Source organism: Mandrillus leucophaeus, unplaced genomic scaffold (assembly GCF_000951045.1).
Source record: "Mandrillus leucophaeus isolate KB7577 unplaced genomic scaffold, Mleu.le_1.0 Scaffold38, whole genome shotgun sequence".
NCBI lineage: Eukaryota > Metazoa > Chordata > Mammalia > Primates > Cercopithecidae > Mandrillus > Mandrillus leucophaeus.
The window spans coordinates 1,135,074-1,152,065 of record NW_012104031.1 but is presented as its reverse complement, the minus strand read 5'-3'; the positions used below and the strand labels follow the sequence as shown (position 1 = coordinate 1,152,065).

The 16,992-nt window shown below is 50.9% G+C and overlaps 2 protein-coding genes across 2 annotated transcripts in view; one reads left to right on the top strand and one right to left on the bottom strand.

The window, feature by feature from the left end:
- Positions 1-12,431, top strand: part of CNTN2 (contactin 2 (axonal)) — a 34,946-nt gene extending 22,515 nt beyond the window's left edge. Inside the window, exons 14-23 of the mRNA XM_011990431.1 lie at positions 283-403; positions 934-1,092; positions 1,587-1,736; positions 3,946-4,016; positions 4,279-4,513; positions 4,874-4,986; positions 6,405-6,591; positions 6,945-7,057; positions 7,530-7,698; positions 8,117-12,431. Coding sequence (XP_011845821.1) covers positions 283-403; positions 934-1,092; positions 1,587-1,736; positions 3,946-4,016; positions 4,279-4,513; positions 4,874-4,986; positions 6,405-6,591; positions 6,945-7,057; positions 7,530-7,698; positions 8,117-8,226 — 1,428 coding nt within the window. The 3' untranslated portion in view covers positions 8,227-12,431. The remainder of the gene's footprint in view (positions 1-282; positions 404-933; positions 1,093-1,586; positions 1,737-3,945; positions 4,017-4,278; positions 4,514-4,873; positions 4,987-6,404; positions 6,592-6,944; positions 7,058-7,529; positions 7,699-8,116) is intronic.
- Positions 12,432-16,366: 3,935 nt separating this feature from the next.
- TMEM81 (transmembrane protein 81) overlaps positions 16,367-16,992 on the bottom strand; it is an 8,378-nt gene continuing 7,752 nt past the window's right edge. The window contains exon 2 of the mRNA XM_011990428.1: positions 16,367-16,891. Within this exon, the coding sequence (XP_011845818.1) occupies positions 16,793-16,891 (99 nt within the window). The 3' untranslated portion in view covers positions 16,367-16,792. The remainder of the gene's footprint in view (positions 16,892-16,992) is intronic.

Sequence of the window (16,992 nt, the reverse complement as noted above, 5' to 3'; positions counted from 1 at the left end):
CCCATTACTGTTCTTGTTAGCCTGCCCCCTAGGGCAAATGACATTATTAATGTGGACAGTCATTGACTGTCTCCTGAAACAAACTTTGCTGTTTGGTCCCCAGTGGTTCTAAGTGATGAGTCGTGATTCCTCCCATTGAACAGACAGGAAAACTGAGATCCAGCAGGGTCCATGGATGTCATGGAGTAGGGGACTCCCAAGCTCTGCCTCATGTCTCATAGCCTGCTGCACTGGTCAGGGCCGGTGCTCTGACCTGCCGCCCCTAACTGTCCCCATGTGCAGAAGGAGACCATTGGGGATCTGACCATCCTGAATGCCCAGCTGCGCCATGGAGGGAAGTACACGTGCATGGCCCAGACGGTGGTGGACAGCGCATCCAAGGAGGCCACAGTCCTGGTCCGAGGTGAGGGGTTTCCCACCTCTACCCCTCCCCCAACTCCCTTAAAGCCCAGCTGGGCTGTTCTGACCTGCTCGCCCCATCTCCCCTTCCCTCCCTCAAAGCTGTGGGGAAGGGCTTCTGGCGGAACTCCTGTGAGCTAGATATATCCTGCGGTTCTTCACAGGACCTAAATGATCAGGACATTTTTCTTCCAAAGCCAAAGTTTAAAAAATTCACTCCTAAAGACATCCCAAGACAGGAGTGCTTTACTGAGCCCTGAAGTTTTCAAAGCCTAGTGCTGGGAAATCTATGCACCTCTCCACGTGACAGCCTCTGTGAGCCCCCCAGCCTTGAGACACATCCCTCCACCCTCCAACTGGCACCCGCCCCAACTGCCCACATCCCTTGCCGGCGCTCCCTCCTGGGTGTGTGTTCACTGCGCCCTCTGCTGACCTGTCTCGGTACTGTACCAGCTCAAGCCTGGCTGGGAGGAGGTTGGCTCAAATTGGAAGCTGCCCAATTCTGACCCACTGTGCTCTGACCTCTTGGTGCAGGTCCGCCGGGTCCCCCAGGAGGCGTGGTGGTGAGGGATATTGGCGACACCACCATCCAGCTCAGCTGGAGCCGTGGCTTCGACAACCACAGTCCCATCGCTAAGTACACCCTGCAAGCTCGCACTCCACCTGCAGGGAAGTGGAAGCAGGTTCGGACCAGTAAGTGTGACCCCACCCGGGTCAGTGCTGATAAGGCTTGGCTGGGTGTAGGAGGTAGAAAGGGTCAAGGGTTGAGGATCAGGGGTCTGAGGGCCAGGGCTGAGCCTGGAGCTTCCAAGAGGGACAAGCTTTGCCCTCTGCCAGCAGAGAGCATGCAGGCAGACAGGAAGACAGTCACATAGGAAGTAGGACAATCGGGAAGGAGTTAGAAGAGGAGGCGCTTGGTCTATGCCCTTGAAGAATTGGTAGGATTGTCACTGGAGCAATGAAAACATTCGTAGGGGCGTGGGGGTGCACACAGCAGTAGCAGAGGTACCAAGATAGGGAAATTGAGTAGTTCTTCAATAATTTCTGAAAAAGGTACTGAGTGCTTAGTATATGGCAAGTACCGAAGTGAGGGCTGGGTAGATAAGTGGTGATTCAGGCCAGTGCCTGCCCTCTGCATCCAGATGAATAAGCAAATGCTGGAACATGGACTCCCTGGTGCCTTGCAGATCCTGCAAACATCGAGGGCAATGCCGAGACTGCACAGGTGCTGGGCCTCACCCCCTGGATGGACTATGAGTTCCGGGTCATAGCCAGCAACATTCTGGGCACTGGGGAGCCTAGTGGGCCCTCCAGCAAAATCCGGACCAAGGAAGCAGGTGAGAGTCCTGTGTGTCCCAGAGAACTATCATCAGGACAGAGACCCTGGCACCACTTATAGGAAGTGGCACGCCAGCTGCAGTTACGCTGAGTTCCAGCCCTGCTCACAGGCTTCAGACTCTCACAACACAGACGAGGACAGAACACCAAGTTGGGACCAGGCCCACCGTATGGACAAATCATCTAGTCAACTCCTCATTTAAAAACTGATCAACCTTACAACTGCATGCGCATCTATAATTTTTTTAAGTTTAATTTTTTAAAGTGGAAAAACCAAAGTTCGGAGAAGGAAAGAGTCACACTGACATAGCTTGGACTTGAACCCAGGACCACGGGGTGGTAGACAGATGTCCTCCTGGAAAAGTATGCACTACAGAAATCAGTTAATGCTGGCCGGGCAAGGTAGTTCACGCTTGTAATCCCAGCACTTTGGGAGGCGGAGGAGGGCAGATCACCTGAGGTCAGGAGTTCGAGACCAGCCTGGCCAACATGGTGAAACCCCATCTCTACTAAAAATACAAAAATTAGCCAGGCGTGGTGACACACACCTGTAAATCCCAGCTACTCGAGAGGCTGAAGCAGGAGAATGGCTTGAACCCGGGAGGTGGAGGTTGCAGTGAGCCAAGATCGTGCCACTGCACTCCAGCCTGGGCGACAGAGCGAGACTCCATCTCAAAAAAAAAAAAGGAAAGAAAGAAAAAAGAAATCAGATGATGTGAAAGATATGTGTGTGTGTGTGTGTGTGTGTGTGTGTTCTGTGCAGGGGGCTAGGGAAGCAGCCAGTGTCTCCAAGCCCTTTAGATGATTTCTTAGGGAGCAGATGGAATGAATAACCTGCCCACAACCCTCAGCAAAAAGCATGTGGGTGTCTTGAGTGGGGAAGGAGGGGGAGAAGAGAATCCAGGAGAGAGTGGGGGAGGCACAGGCTCCAGTCAGCATCTGCTGAGAGGCTCCTGCCCATCTCCAAGCCATTCGCAGGGGATGGCCTGGAATGAGAGCCCTGGGATCCTGGGACCAGGGGCATAGATTCAGGACCCTGCCTTCCCTCCTCTCACCTGCCCAGACCTGTTGCACTGGATGTGTAGTGAGGGTCCATCTTCTTGTCTCCCTGACACATGTTCTCCTACATGCCCCAAACTAACTCTCCAGGCCCTTTTCCCAGAAACACTCAACATTTTTAGCTGGTACCTCTCCTGAGTAAGAAATTCCAAAGGGAACACTTTCTTTGATTGATCCTGAACTTCTTGGAGGGTCAAATGTGGAGAAGTGAGGGGACTCCTTTATTCTATTAATAGTATCCCAGGAGCCGAGGAGCACAAAGACAGCTGTGAGGCAAAGGAAACATGACAGGCTTTAAAATCAGAAGGACTGAGATCAGATTCCACCTGTGTCATGTATTAGCAGTGTGACCTTAGGCAAGTTGATTAACTACTCTGGGCCTCAGTCTTTCCACCCTGAAAAGGGCAATAATAACACCCACCTCACAGGATCAAACGGCCAATGTGTTTAAGTGCCTCTTGCAAATTACAGGCCCTAAACTATTGTCATCAGAAGCAAGTGAAAAATCTCCAGCTGCTGGTTTCTCTGCGAAAATATTTTGACCCCCAGCCAAGTTACTCTCTGCTGAGCTACAGGAGCTGATGAAATAAATTCTTGTTTTAATATCAGCCTTGTTTAATACTCGAGACAATTAGGAGATTAAATCTGCAATAAAAAGAAAAATAGTAATATATCACCCTGGAGCCCAAAAGTAGTTTGTTTTGTTTGTTTGCATTAACTGCAGTTTTGGGTTATTTATTCCCCTTATTTTAAAGCAAATGAGAGTTGGTCTCCGTGATTTAGTTTAAGTTGATGGAGTAAGGAGGACAATGATCGTGTGTGCATCATCAGCTCTATGCTAACCATCGTCCTGTTTAATTTCATTCTCATTACGGCCTCTGAGAGAAACATGATTATCTCCATGGAGAAGAGAATCAGAGGCGCAGAAAGGTTAAGTAACTTGCCCAGGGAAACACAGCTAGTCATGGCAGAGGTGGGATTTGACTGCCTGACTCCAGAGCCTATGTTCAGAGGGACCATTGGAGGACAAACCCAGGGTCCAGTTGAAGGGGTTCCCCATCTTACGATGCTCTACAGGCACAGGCTCAGGGCTTTCCTTTTTTCCTTGCTCATTAACAAGCCGTATCCGTGTCTCTTGGCGCTTGACAGCCCCCTCGGTGGCACCCTCAGGACTCAGCGGAGGAGGTGGAGCCCCCGGAGAGCTCATCGTCAGCTGGACGGTAAGCTGGAAGAGTCAGATGTCCTCCTCCTGCCCGACTCCTCTCCTGCTTGAGCAGTTGCAGAAACGACCCCTGCACAGCTCTGACTCAAACGCGGACAACTTCCTGTCCCCCTCCCACGCACCCGCTGCCCCTCACGCAAATCCACGCTGCAGGCGCAGGCGTCCAGGGCCGCCACTCTTGGCAAAGGTTGGGTGGGGCCAAGGAACGGGCAGGGACACGTGCCGCGGATCCTCGCCCATGCCACGCTCTTGCCCCTCAGCCCATGTCACGGGAGTACCAGAACGGAGACGGCTTCGGCTACCTGCTGTCCTTCCGCAGGCAGGGCAGCACTCACTGGCAGACCGCCCGGGTGCCTGGCGCCGATGCCCAGTACTTCGTCTACAGCAACGAGAGCGTCCGGCCTTACACACCCTTTGAGGTCAAGATCCGCAGCTACAACCGCCGCGGGGAGGGGCCGGAGAGCCTCACTGCACTCGTGTACTCCGCCGAGGAAGGTGGGCTGCCCCGGGCCCACTGCTCGTCCCTACCCCAGCCACTTGTCCACAGGAGTGTGGGGTGGGAGGACACTACTCATCTCACAGCTCAGTTCCATAGGAGAAGGTTGAGAGGACACTTGGGTTCCACACCCCTGGCCTCACTTCCAGCTGTTGCTACCTTGTCTCCCTTCGGGGTTAGGAAAAGGGAGGCTCTCTGGGAAGAGAAGTGGGCCCTGGAGCATTGCTTGGGGGGCTCCTACTTGGCCTTCATCCTGAGCCCTGGGCTTTCCTCCAAAATCTTAAGCAAAGGCAATCCTGGTTGGGGGGTGCCCCAGGGGGGGTCCTGGGAATCCAAACCCATTCTGTATCGGTCCCCAGAGCCCAGGGTGGCCCCTACCAAGGTCTGGGCCAAAGGGGTCTCATCCTCAGAGATGAACGTGACCTGGGAACCCGTGCAGCAGGACATGAATGGTATCCTCCTGGGGTATGAGGTGAGCACCAACCTGGGGCTTGGGAGAGGAAGGGGTGCTGGGGCTTCAAAGCCAGGTGGGAACAACTCACAGCTTACTAATCATTCCTCCTGGCATCCCTGGTTCACTGACATGGCAAACTGAGCATCCAGTCTATGCAGCACTGTGGATGCAAATTTCACTAAGACCCCATGGCAGGCCAGGCGCCGTGGCTGGTGCCTGTAATCCCAGCACTTTGGGAGGCTGAGGCAGTGGATCTCCTGATGTCAGGAGTTTGAGAACAGTCTGGCCAACATGGTGAAACCCTGCCTCTACTAAAAATACAAAACATTAGCTGGGTGTGGTGGCCCATGCCTGTAATGCCAGCTACTCAGGAGGCTGAGGCAGGAGAATCGCTTGAGTTCAGGAGGCAGAGGTTGCAGTGAGCTGAGATTGCGCCACTGCACTCCAGCCTGGGCGACAGAGTGAGACTCCATCTAAAAAATAAATAAATAAATAAATAAAATTTTTAAAACTATGGCTTATGCCCACTGGGGAAGACAGACCCTGGAGGCAGCCTTAAAGTAAATGCTTGGCTACAGCCAGCACTGGAAGCTGGGAGGGTAGAGGGAATGGGTTCTGGGAAGGGGCATGGCCTGCCCCTTTCATATCAGAGCCCATTCAGACTGCCCTATCCAGGGCTGCACAGAGAACAGCCTGAGCCACTCTATGGACCATTGAACATCCTATCCCGGGGGAACTTGGGGCCCAGCAGTCTGGCCTGAGTACTGGGTCCACTGAGAACTCCACATAGGGGTACCTGTGGAGCAGATGGAAAGTGAGAGGAAGAAAGAGGGAGAGAAAGAAGGAAAAGCAAGAAAGAATCATCAGGCTGGGCCTACTAGTGATAGCACAAGTTCATTCCAGTAGAGTACTCTAGATTTCAGCACAATAGCTTAGGCAAGCCACAGTGTGGAGATAAGTCCAAACTCTGCCCTTGATTTGAAAGCATGTTTAGCAGGTCTTCATGCTATGATTACCATGAAAATGGGTTTGCATGTATTAGGCAGCCTTCGGAAGCTTGCTTGGGGCCGGGGGACTACTTTGTAGTACAAATAAGCATTTTCTATCCCTTAGCAGAATGCCCTCAGTGGCCTCCCCAAGTTGTTGAAATGAGATGGGTTCCAGCAGGCCATTGCTAGGTTGAGTCTGTGCCACTGGCTCCCTCCCTGGCCGACGTCTTGAGCACCTTCCTTGAACTAGGCACCAACAGACAGCAGGGACTCACACCCACACGGCCCTGCTCTCTGGGTGCTCATGATCTAGTGTCCAGGTTCTGAGGCCTGAGTCTGGGTCACAAGGACCAGGATGAGCAAGAGAGGAACAGAATATGGGGGGCCGGGGCAGCCCTGAGATCCTGGGCTTGACTATTACCCCTTGGGTACCCCCGCCTCCTTCAGATCCGCTACTGGAAAGCTGGGGACAAAGAAGCAGCCGCGGACCGAGTGAGGACAGCAGGGCTGGACACCAGTGCCCGAGTCAGCGGCCTGCACCCCAACACCAAGTACCATGTGACTGTGAGGGCCTACAACCGGGCTGGCACTGGGCCTGCCAGCCCTTCTGCCAATGCCACAACCATGAAACCCCGTGAGTCTCTCTGCCTGGGGTGGGGGTAGGGGAATATGTTGGAGGGTGGGTGCCTCTGGGATCACTTTTTCCCCAATGGTAAGACAAATGCTCTAGCCCACCAGCTCTGGGCTGGACAGAAATTAGACAGCGAGCCTAATGGAAATAAGAGAATGGAATTCATGACCTCTGAAGCATCTCACACTTCTCCAACCTTTGGATTTTCATGGGCTTTGTTTCGTGGGCATGGGTGACAGAATGTGCTGGGTATAACTGCTAGAGGCAAACATCCAGAGAAGGGCTGGCTAAAGGTGAGAGGGTGCGGGGTGCCAGGGAAACGTTTGGACATCTCTCCAATTCTTCCTCTGTGGCAGCTCCGCGGCGACCTCCTGGCAACATCTCCTGGACTTTCTCAAGCTCCAGTCTTAGCATTAAGTGGGACCCTGTGGTTCCTTTCCGAAATGAGTCTGCAGTCACCGGCTATAAGGTGAGGAAGGGATCAGCTAGGCCCAGAATGGGAAGGAACAGCTCCTCTGTGTTTCCAGTGAACATAAGAAGCAACAATTTATAACAAGAGGCATCTGAGTGAGACATAAGCAAAGGGTTTGTGACTGTGAGAATGAAATTCATGAACGATTCTCTCGGTAACTTGCAGTAGGAACTATAAAAACAGGGGCAGATGGTGTCACTGCAGAAAGGCAGAGTACACAGGGGCAGTGATGGACTATGGGGATGGAGTATGGGGGTTCTCCTAGCTTCAGGAGTCTACAGAAACAGTTCAGTGGCCTGCAAGCTTTCCTCCCACCAATGAGGAGCTTTGTCAACGGGGAGGAGGGGTGAGGAGGCTGGACCGCAAGGGCCCAGAACCATCGGGGCTCCTCTTAGTACCTAAAGCTGGGGAGGACTAAACGATCAGCCCTGGTGTCAGGAAACTCCACCTGGAAACCTCCTTCCCACAGATGCTGTACCAGAATGACTTACACCTGACTCCCACACTCCACCTTACCAGCAAGAACTGGATAGAAATCCCAGTGCCTGAAGACATTGGCCATGCCCTGGTACAAATTCGGACCACAGGGCCTGGAGGGGATGGGATCCCTGCAGAAGTCCACATCGTGAGGAATGGAGGTGCTGCCCCTGCCCTGCCCTTATCCCCTCGAGAGGATCAGGGTCCACCCAGATGCCTGAGGGGATCATTCCCACCCAGGCCAACTCCAGTCTCGACCCGCAAGGGAAAGTGGAAGGCAGGGAGGAACCAAGTGCAAAGTAGTCCTAGAATTGCTCGCCACCACCTTTCTACCCACCCTGCAAACCATCCCCGAGGGTCAGGGAAGGGAGCAGGGTGCAGGGGGAGGCTGAAAACCAATCAGCAAAAGCAAAGGGTCTACAAAACACTGTAGGAGTCGGGCTGAGAAGAACACCCAGCCGTCCGCTCCCAGGCCTGCAGCTGGCCCTGTGAGTTTCCTTAGGAAAGGTCTCAATCTTGCCACAAGGATGGGGCTAGGGTAGTCCCTGGCCCAGCTAACTCAGCTTGTGCTGGTTTCAGGCACAAGCATGATGGTGGAGAACCTGGCAGTCCGCCCAGCACCACACCCTGGCGCCATCGTTTCCCACTCCGTGGCGATGCTCATCCTCATAGGCTCCCTGGAGCTCTGATCCTGGCACCCCTCCCTCTGCACCGCAGCTGGACGCCACCTCCGATGGACACAGCCAGCCGGCCCCTTCCTGCTGCCAAGGTGGCCTGACACTGTGCCAGAGAGTGGCTGGTTTTAAATACGTACTTTAAAACAGTGCCCTTTTTGTAGGAGGTAGGATATTTTATATTCTGCCGCAGGACAGAGCCCACGCAAGGATTTTCTTTAAATCGAGAGGCACCAGGCAGTAACTTCCATGATGACACTGATGCCTATACCTGAGCTCTAGGCTGCCCGGAGGGAAGGAACAGGCCCATGGGAAGAAGGGGGTTTAAAAACGTGTCTTCAACTCAGCAGAGATGGCACTCTGGGACCCTATATGGACTCCGCCACTTGAGAGCAGTCCTAGGCCCAGCGGGAACACCAGACATGAACAGGCTGAAGAACTGGGGCGAAGTGCATACCTCACCGTCCTTCAGTCTAAGGAGAAGGGCAAGCCCTGGCACCAAGAACTCTCCTGCCTTCTCCCTTGAGCAGCAGCAAGGACCCTGACGCTGTCCCTGATGATTCCCTAGGGGCTCCCGCCTGCCCAAGCGGCTGAGAACCAGCGCCCCGATGCCTGAGGCTGGGAGCCTGAGTCCCTTCAGCGTTGAGGGGGTGATACTGCTTGGGGTGGGAGCTAAAAAGAGTTAAGAGGCCCTTGGTGGAAAGGGGCACCAGCCTTGGTCTGAGATAGTCACAACCCAGGTGACATTGCCTTCTCAGCCAACACTGCCAACCTGACCCTGTCATCCCCAGATTGACAGCGCCACTTCAGGTGGCTGGGTGACTAAAGGGCTTGTCTTGGTGGGGTCTCCCACCCCTCCAAGACCCATCCTGCACAGTCCCTCCAGGGTTGGGGCAGGAGATGGCCAATCATGTGCCCACCTCTCCCTCCAGCGCTGCCTGCAGTCAGCTCGGCTTCCCGACCTGCAGCCCCAGACTCTGCTCTCCCAGAACTGACTCACTTCTGCCTGGGAGGGGAATGCAGCATTCATGCTATGTGTCCTGGAATTGGGAGGTTTCTGGGAAGGGCAGAGGATAAATGTGGCCCTGCCTGCTCCCAGGTATACCTAGGACCACCTGGCCAGATCCGCTCCCAGACGGCCTTGGACTGCTTGCATTTCCCCAGAGGAAAAGGGGTTAATAAATGGGCCATCCTTTCCTGAGCTCTGGGTATACTACCAGTCATGGAACATTGGAGCTGGAAGAGGCCTTAGAGCTCAGCTTCTTCAAGTCCCTCACTTTACAGATGAGGAAATGGAGGTGGTCCAGAGAGGGTCTGGGATTCCCAAGGTCACACAGCCCGGAAGAGATGGGGCTGGGTTAAGAACTCGAGTCTCCCACCTTTCTGTTCAAGACTGTTTGTCTACCCAGAGGAGGGAGGCACTGCTGAATGGCTATGGCCTGGCTAAGAAGGTGGTTAGAGTCAGTAGGGTATGAAAATTCTTCAAGGGGTTCGGATTGGTGATCATGGGGACTGGCATGGCTGGGTTCCAGTCCAAGGTGTGGGCAGAGCTTCTACTGAACATGCCGTGCTGACTTGAAGCTCCCTGTCCACCTCGCTCTTGCCCCAAGAAAAGAGGCCAAAGCAAAAGCAGATTCCCTAGGCAAGAGCAGCAGCGCAACCAGGAAACCCCAAAGCCCGTTCTCTGACAGGTGGCCCTTCACAGGGGGCAGCAGGACAGGCATCTTGAAGGGCATGTGTCCTCGGAAGCTCCGAGCCTGTTTTCTGTAGTTTACAGTTAGAGCTCTATTTTGTTATGGTTTTTTAAACTTTTAAGTCCTGCTCTATTTTCCTGGGCAGGTTTATGTTGATGTTTACCCACTACAATTTTTTAAAAATACAAGCTCACATGCCTTTTCCCTGGCAGACCAAACCCGCACTGCACCCTACCCACCCACCCCCCGCCCAGGGCAGCTTTCCTGGAGCTGGCTAATCAAAGCCTCCTCACCTCTTCCCAACGCTTACAAGCAAGGGTGCTAGGAGCTCAGCTGTATGACCATTCTCTCTGACAGGGAGTCCAAACTTGGCCTAGCATCCCTCCTGGCCCCCCTCTGGCCATGACTTGGCCTGTGCCTGGTTCTCTATCAGAAAGGGGATGCTGAACAAAACCTCCTAAGTTTTATCCAATTCCTTCCTCATTGCCTCGGGCTGCGTCAGGGGAAGCAGGGGATAGGTGTCCAGTTGCTGGGCCGAGGGAGGAGCTGGTCTGGCACAGGACCTAACCAGTGAAGCTGGAGGCTACAGCCCCTAAACTTGCTTGAGGCCAATGATACTTACTCACAACTAAGTACCTTAATGCTAATGAGGTCCACTAAAAAGGGGAGGAAGGCAGACCTCCTGGGAGACCCACGAAGGGTTTTTAACCAGGGAAAACTGAGCCCCAGGAAAACCTAACCACTGTGCAGGCAGAATTTGTTTGGGGGATAGAACCGACAATAAAATAGATGTTCCTGCAGCCTGAGATTTCAGGTAGAGGACTAAGGTTTAATAAGACAATAGGTGACCTGAGGACATGCAAGCTTGTAAAATGCAACAGCCTCCTGCTAGAGTGACTTGTATATGAGCTTGCTTGCAGAAGACTAGATGAGATGCTTCTCAGAGTCCCCTCCTGCCCAGGGGTTCTCTGATTTTCATGCTCTCTGCCCAGATGGGCTGGGGGAGTTGACAATGTGCTTATTTTCACTGTGATCATGAGACCACGGTTCTGGGTTATCTCCTTTCACACATCAAGCCCCAGAGGCGGCGGCAAGAGGAACAGCCACAAACAAGTACTTTACCCCACAGCTTAGTGGCCAGTAAACACCTTGGGGACTAGGGACAGGAACAACCTATAGGCACCTCTTCGGGGCCCAGGGAGACAAGTGCCCTCTATTCTGCATACATTTGGGCTCCCCTTACAGAGCCCTTTGCCCTGGCTCCGTGGTCCTTGTTGCTCTAACAGTCCAGATGAACACCCAGCCTCGGGGGGAAGGCAGCTCTCTCCAGACGGAGTCTCGGGGCCAGCAAGATCAGGTTATCTGCTTTCATTCAGGGCAGCAAATGATACAGATGGTGCCAGGGAGTGGCAAGGCCATGGGGGTAGGTGGGGGGTGTCTTCTTCTTTTCATAAAGTAACAACAGATGAGACTGAGGTTAGACATCAGGAAAAAAACCTCTGGAATGACCTTCCTCATTCCAGGAGGCCCTGCAATAAGGAAGACGCTTCTTTTTGAGGGACCTTTGAGGAATTCTGGCAGCTGTTGACATGGGGTCTAGGATAAGGTGAAGCTGTGACTGGAGGGGTAGGAGATGCTCCAAGTGTCCATCCAGAGACGAGACTCTTAGAATCAAAGTGTTCGGCCCAGGAAGTCTTGGAGATCCCACCTGCTGTGGCCCCGCACCTTAGGGGAAGCCATTAAGGGGGCTCATCCAGGAATTCTGGTTATAGCCCAGTGCTTACCCAGCCTCTTTAGGGCAGCCCCCAGGGCCAGCCAGCCTGTACTCTGGGCAAGAGCCCAAAATGGCTAAGAATGTTTGACTCCCTTAATCTCTTCCCCAGCTACACAGGAATCTTTTCTCTGCCCGGTCTCAGAATGGGACTGCCAACCGGCTCGTCGGAGACGCAGTATCCTCAAACCTGTGGCCACTGGCAGGACAGTGGTGCTCTATCTCCCTGGCTGAGACCTACCCTAGGCTTCCTCCTGGATGTGATGGGGGCTGCCAGAGAGGCTCTTAGCATAAAAGGGATTAGAAGGGCATTTTTCTATGTGCCTCCAAAAAGCTCCATGGAAACAGGCACTTGGTAGCTGTGGGACACCGTGGACTTGTGTATATGGTCATAGGCTTTGGGAAGATAGGACATAAAGGAAAATGAGAGAAACAAAATGGGTCAGATAGCTTTGGCCAGAGCCCCAGGCAGCCTTTGGGGCCTATGACACTTAGTGCCCTTAGATGGGATACATCTTGCCTCAGCCCCAAGATTCCTCCAACTTACCCATCCCATCCAGGGCCTGCACAGCTTAGAGAGGCTCAGCTTGGCAAATGCTAAGGCTTCATCAGACCACTGACTTGACTCAGTGTTTGTTAAAATTGAACCACTCCCACTGGCCTATTTCTCTCTTGTATTTCTTGTAATAGTAGTTATTTATTGATTCTGGTAGCAGGCAGTTCTTAAATAAAGATGGTTTCTCAACCTGTTGGGGCAGCTGGCACGAGCTGTGGGTGTTTTTATCATCAGGCTAAAGCATACCTCCTTGTCCTGTTCTGTCACTCCAGAGGCTTTTATCCAAGAATTTCTTTCACCCCTCACACAGTGAAATATAACGAAGTTACAACATACAGTCTATATTGCTTCATTCAGTCCCAGGAGGGGGGAAAAATTAGGCCAAGATCTCAAGGCAGGTCCAAGCAGAGCACAAGCAGGCATTTGGCTAGAATCAGTTGGCTTTACCTAATACAGTGGCAGTGAACAATGCTTATGAGATGGTACTGCTTCAAGGTTCCCTCATTTTTAAGACATCTCTGAGGTGTTGACTCAATGGGCCCAAAGGAAAGTCTCCCTGCAGAGACGTTAATGATACATCTGGTGAGAACGAGGTTGCTGCCTCTACTCTTGGCTCACAGGAGCCACAAGGGTTTGAATTACTAGTCACTTTCCAGCCACACTTTCTCACACATTCAATAACCATTTATCAAACTTTTTTTTTTTTTTTTTTTAGACGGAGTTTCACTCTCGTCACCCAGGCTGGAGTGCAATGGCATAATCTCAGCTCACTACCACCTCTACCTCCTGGGTTCAAGTGATTCTCCTGCTTCAGCCTCCTGAGTAGCTGGGATTATAGACACATGCCAGCAAGCCTAGCTAATTTTTTTTAGTAGAGACAGGGTTTCACCATGTTGGCCAAGCTGGTCTTGAACTCCTGACCTCAGGTGATCCACCCACTTCAGCCTCCCAAAGTGCTGGGATTACAGGTGCCTGGCCTATCAAACTTTTATTACAGATGAAGATGTGTGTGAAGATACACTTGCACGGCTCTGTGTTTTGAGCCTTTCAGTGCAAAGCAGGTAGGGTTCCATGCTGACTATGCCCCCAGCTTTTTTCAGGGAAGAGGGAGATAGTGAGTGGAGGCCCCAGTACTCATTAGCTGTGTGCCCGGAAGCCCAGGCTGACAGCAAGCCTCCAGAAGGGTCCTGTACGGACACCAGTATGGTATCACAAAAGGGTCATCTCTTCCACTTGGTCCCCGAAGGGGATGTGGGAACACCAGCCACTCTAAATCCCAAATATTAGTCCAGTCAGCATCTCCTTGAGCCTGCAATGGTAGATTACCTGCACAGAATTCAACAGCTTTTGCTTTACTAACACAACTGGGTATCTTTTATTCTCTTCTCTGCTCAATCCCTTCACATCCTTGGAGTCAAAACTCAAGAGCCCAATGCAGAGGGTTATAATGCCAGAGCTGTGCAAGAGTCCATCTCATACTTGACTACTGGCTGCAACAGACGACTGGAAAAGTTATTTAGCTTATCTTGGGTCTCAGTCTCTCCATCTGGAAAATGGGACTACCCATCAGTCCTCCTCCCTCCTCAGCGATGTCATGCTGAGTTCATTACGTATAAAGTAGGATATTGTTTCATGGTCTTCTAGTGTCAAGACTGCTTGCTTAAAGTACAGCAAGCTATCTCCTGAATGTCTCAGCAAGTTGTCCCGTACTGAATGCTTCATCAATAATATTCCTGAACTCATGTCCAGTACTTCAGTTTACCTCACAGGATCCTCACAATCACCTATTTCAAAGATGATGTCCCGTAGCTCACTCCATTACACCATCAATAGCAGAACCAGGACCAGAACCCAGGTCTTCTGAAATCCATCCCCTCTGAAGTAGACAGAATGGGGGTAAGTGTGTGTAAAATGTTAAGATCTTTTTTAAAATAAGAGCAATAGTAAAATGACTCCCTATGCCTGGGCCTCAGTCAGTGGTTCTCAACCTTAGCTATACACCAGAACCACCTAACAACCTTAACAAAGATGCTCTGAACTCACGATACACATCTAGGACACTGAGACAGCCTAGGAGCAATGACTCCCCAACAGCAATGAGCACACCCAACACACAAACTTTGGTTTCTCAATGCTACTCCCCACACTAAGAGGAACCAGGGTTCCTTGGGGAAAGAGGACCAGATTCAGGTTTGGGGCAAGGAGAGTCCAAATGTGAACCTGATACCATGTTGAACTAGAAGCAAGAAAATGCTCAATGTCAAATAAAACCTCAGCAAAAGGGCAAAAGAGCTTGCCTGAGGGTACTTCTACTGGCCAAAATTGGGGACAATTTGAACATCAAGAAAACCAAACCCCCATTAACTGCAGTTTACTTATGCAACAATCCTGCACATGTACCCCTAAACCTAAAAAGTTAAAAGAGAAAATGATAATGGATTATATACAGTTCACTGAATAAGAAGAATCTATTGAGACCTCAAAAATAAAAAGAGGGTAAAAAGAGTAAGCTCTTCTTTACAGAGAAATGCAGGCTAATATAGGTAAGATGAATGTAAAGAATTGCCAGTTTGCAGTCCCCAACGTGTAATGATGAACAAGGCAAAAACAATGGATGCCAAAATATGTGAACAGTTTTGGAGAGCCATATAATCATAAAGTATTACCCCACAGACTATGAATTACAAAGGGGAAAAAAAAACACACACACACACCCCACACACATCTGTGGTGAGATCTGGCCATCCACCACCTTAACCAAATGATCAAGCTTACTATCAATAGTGGGTCAACCTTGGCTGGGAGCAGTGGCTCACGCTTGTAATCCCAACATTTTGAGAGGCCAAGGCAGGCAGATCACCTGAGGTCAGGAGTTCGAGACCAGACTGGCCAACATGGGGAAACCCCATCTCTACTAAAAATACAAAAAAACTTGCCATTCTCCTGCCTCAGTCTTCCAAGTAGCTGGGACTACAGGCACCCGCCACCACGCCCAGCTAAATTTTTGTACTTTTAGTAGAGACAGGATTTCACTGTGTAAGACAGAATGGTCTCGATCTTCTGACCTCGTGATCTGCCTGCCTCGGCCTCCCAAAGTGCTGGGATTACAGGCGTGAGCCACCCCATGCCCGGCCAGAAATTAATTTTCTTAGTGTGATAAAGATACTGTGGTTACAGAGGAGAACATCCTTATTAGGAGATGCGTACATGGTTTAAGAGTAAAGAGTTGCAATGTCAGTGACTAGCTTTCAAATGGTTTAGCAAAATCAATCTATATTGAGAAAGATAATTGTGACAAAATGTTACTACCTGGTGAATTTTGGTAAAAGGTCTATGGATGGTCACCAAACATTTCTTTCAGCTTTTCTATGGGTTTGAAATTTTTACAAGTTAAAAGTAAAAGAAATAATAGAGATCCTCTGACCATAATTTAAACTGAGTTAGCAATGTCTGGATTAGAGCTCAAGAAACTTTATTTTCACAAGATCATCCAGATGATTCTGACACATGTCTAGAGAATCACTGGTCTTTGGTTTCTGCTACCTCCTATAGCCAGAGAAAAGTGAGAGGAAGAAAAAAGAAGTAGCTCAGCTGGTGGCCAAGAGCCTTTCCCTGATGGTTCCACAAGCCAATTATCTCAGACATGGTCCAAATGGCCTTGGAGTCTTAAGACTGGATTTCCTATGGAGGAATCAAAGTACTAATCCTCCCTTGGGGGCCTTGGCTGCTGTAAGAAACCAATACTTGACCTTCCCAGGAATACAAGCTTCAGGGCTTGTAAAAGGACTGGAGCGGAGGCAAGCCAAGGTGCTGTCTGAATAAGGGGAAACCCACCAGGTGAAGAATCTAGTGTTTTGCCAAGAAATTCAATTTAATACCAAACAGGGGATTTACCTGGGCAGAACAGGCAATTTGTTAATATTCAGTGACTGTTACACACCTGAGCCGGATGTCATTACTAACAACCCCTGTCATAGGCTTAAGCACTGCACCCCCTGCCCCCAAAAGCAGACAATTTGTTTAATGTCTATTCTAAGAAACCTGAGGAAAATGAAGCCAGACTGATTATGGGACAATTTAAACAAATACAAGAAACTAAAGAGCAGAAAAGAAAAAGTTAGGTCTCCATACAGCTACCGTGAATTACTTTTATTGAAGAAAAAAATGTTCATTAGAAAATCTAAATACATCCCTCTACATGAATACACAGCTCAGAAGAGGGGAAATGGAGGCGGGGAGGCATCCAGGTTATAAAGGGTAGAAAATGAATGCAAGCTTCTTAGAACTCTTCCCAGGAACACAGGCAATGCTTGCAGTTTCCTGGGTATCCAATGGGCAGGGAAGATCAGGAAGAGATCCATGGGACATAAGGAAGTTAGATTACTGCCCATAGCTCCCAGGAGGTTGTCCCCTCCATTTCTTCCACTCATTCTTTTGGCTATGGGAGCCTTCCCTCTAAGTTGATCCACTACCAGCAGCCAGAACACTCCCCTAAAAAGTTAGCTTGGCTTCCTGGGCAGCCAGATCTTCAGGAGCAAGGCTGTCAAGTTCTTGAGGCTATCACTGCTGCAGGCCCCCCCTCAGCACACAGAGGACAATCCTCACCAACACACCACCAACCACTCCACTGGCAATTCCTATCCCCAAGGCTGACGCCACCTTCTTTTTCCACTTTGGGTGGTGAGGCTTGGAGTAGCTGTCCAGATTAACTTCCAATCCCTCATCTACTAACTTCTGATCTTCAGTAAGTGACTGATGGA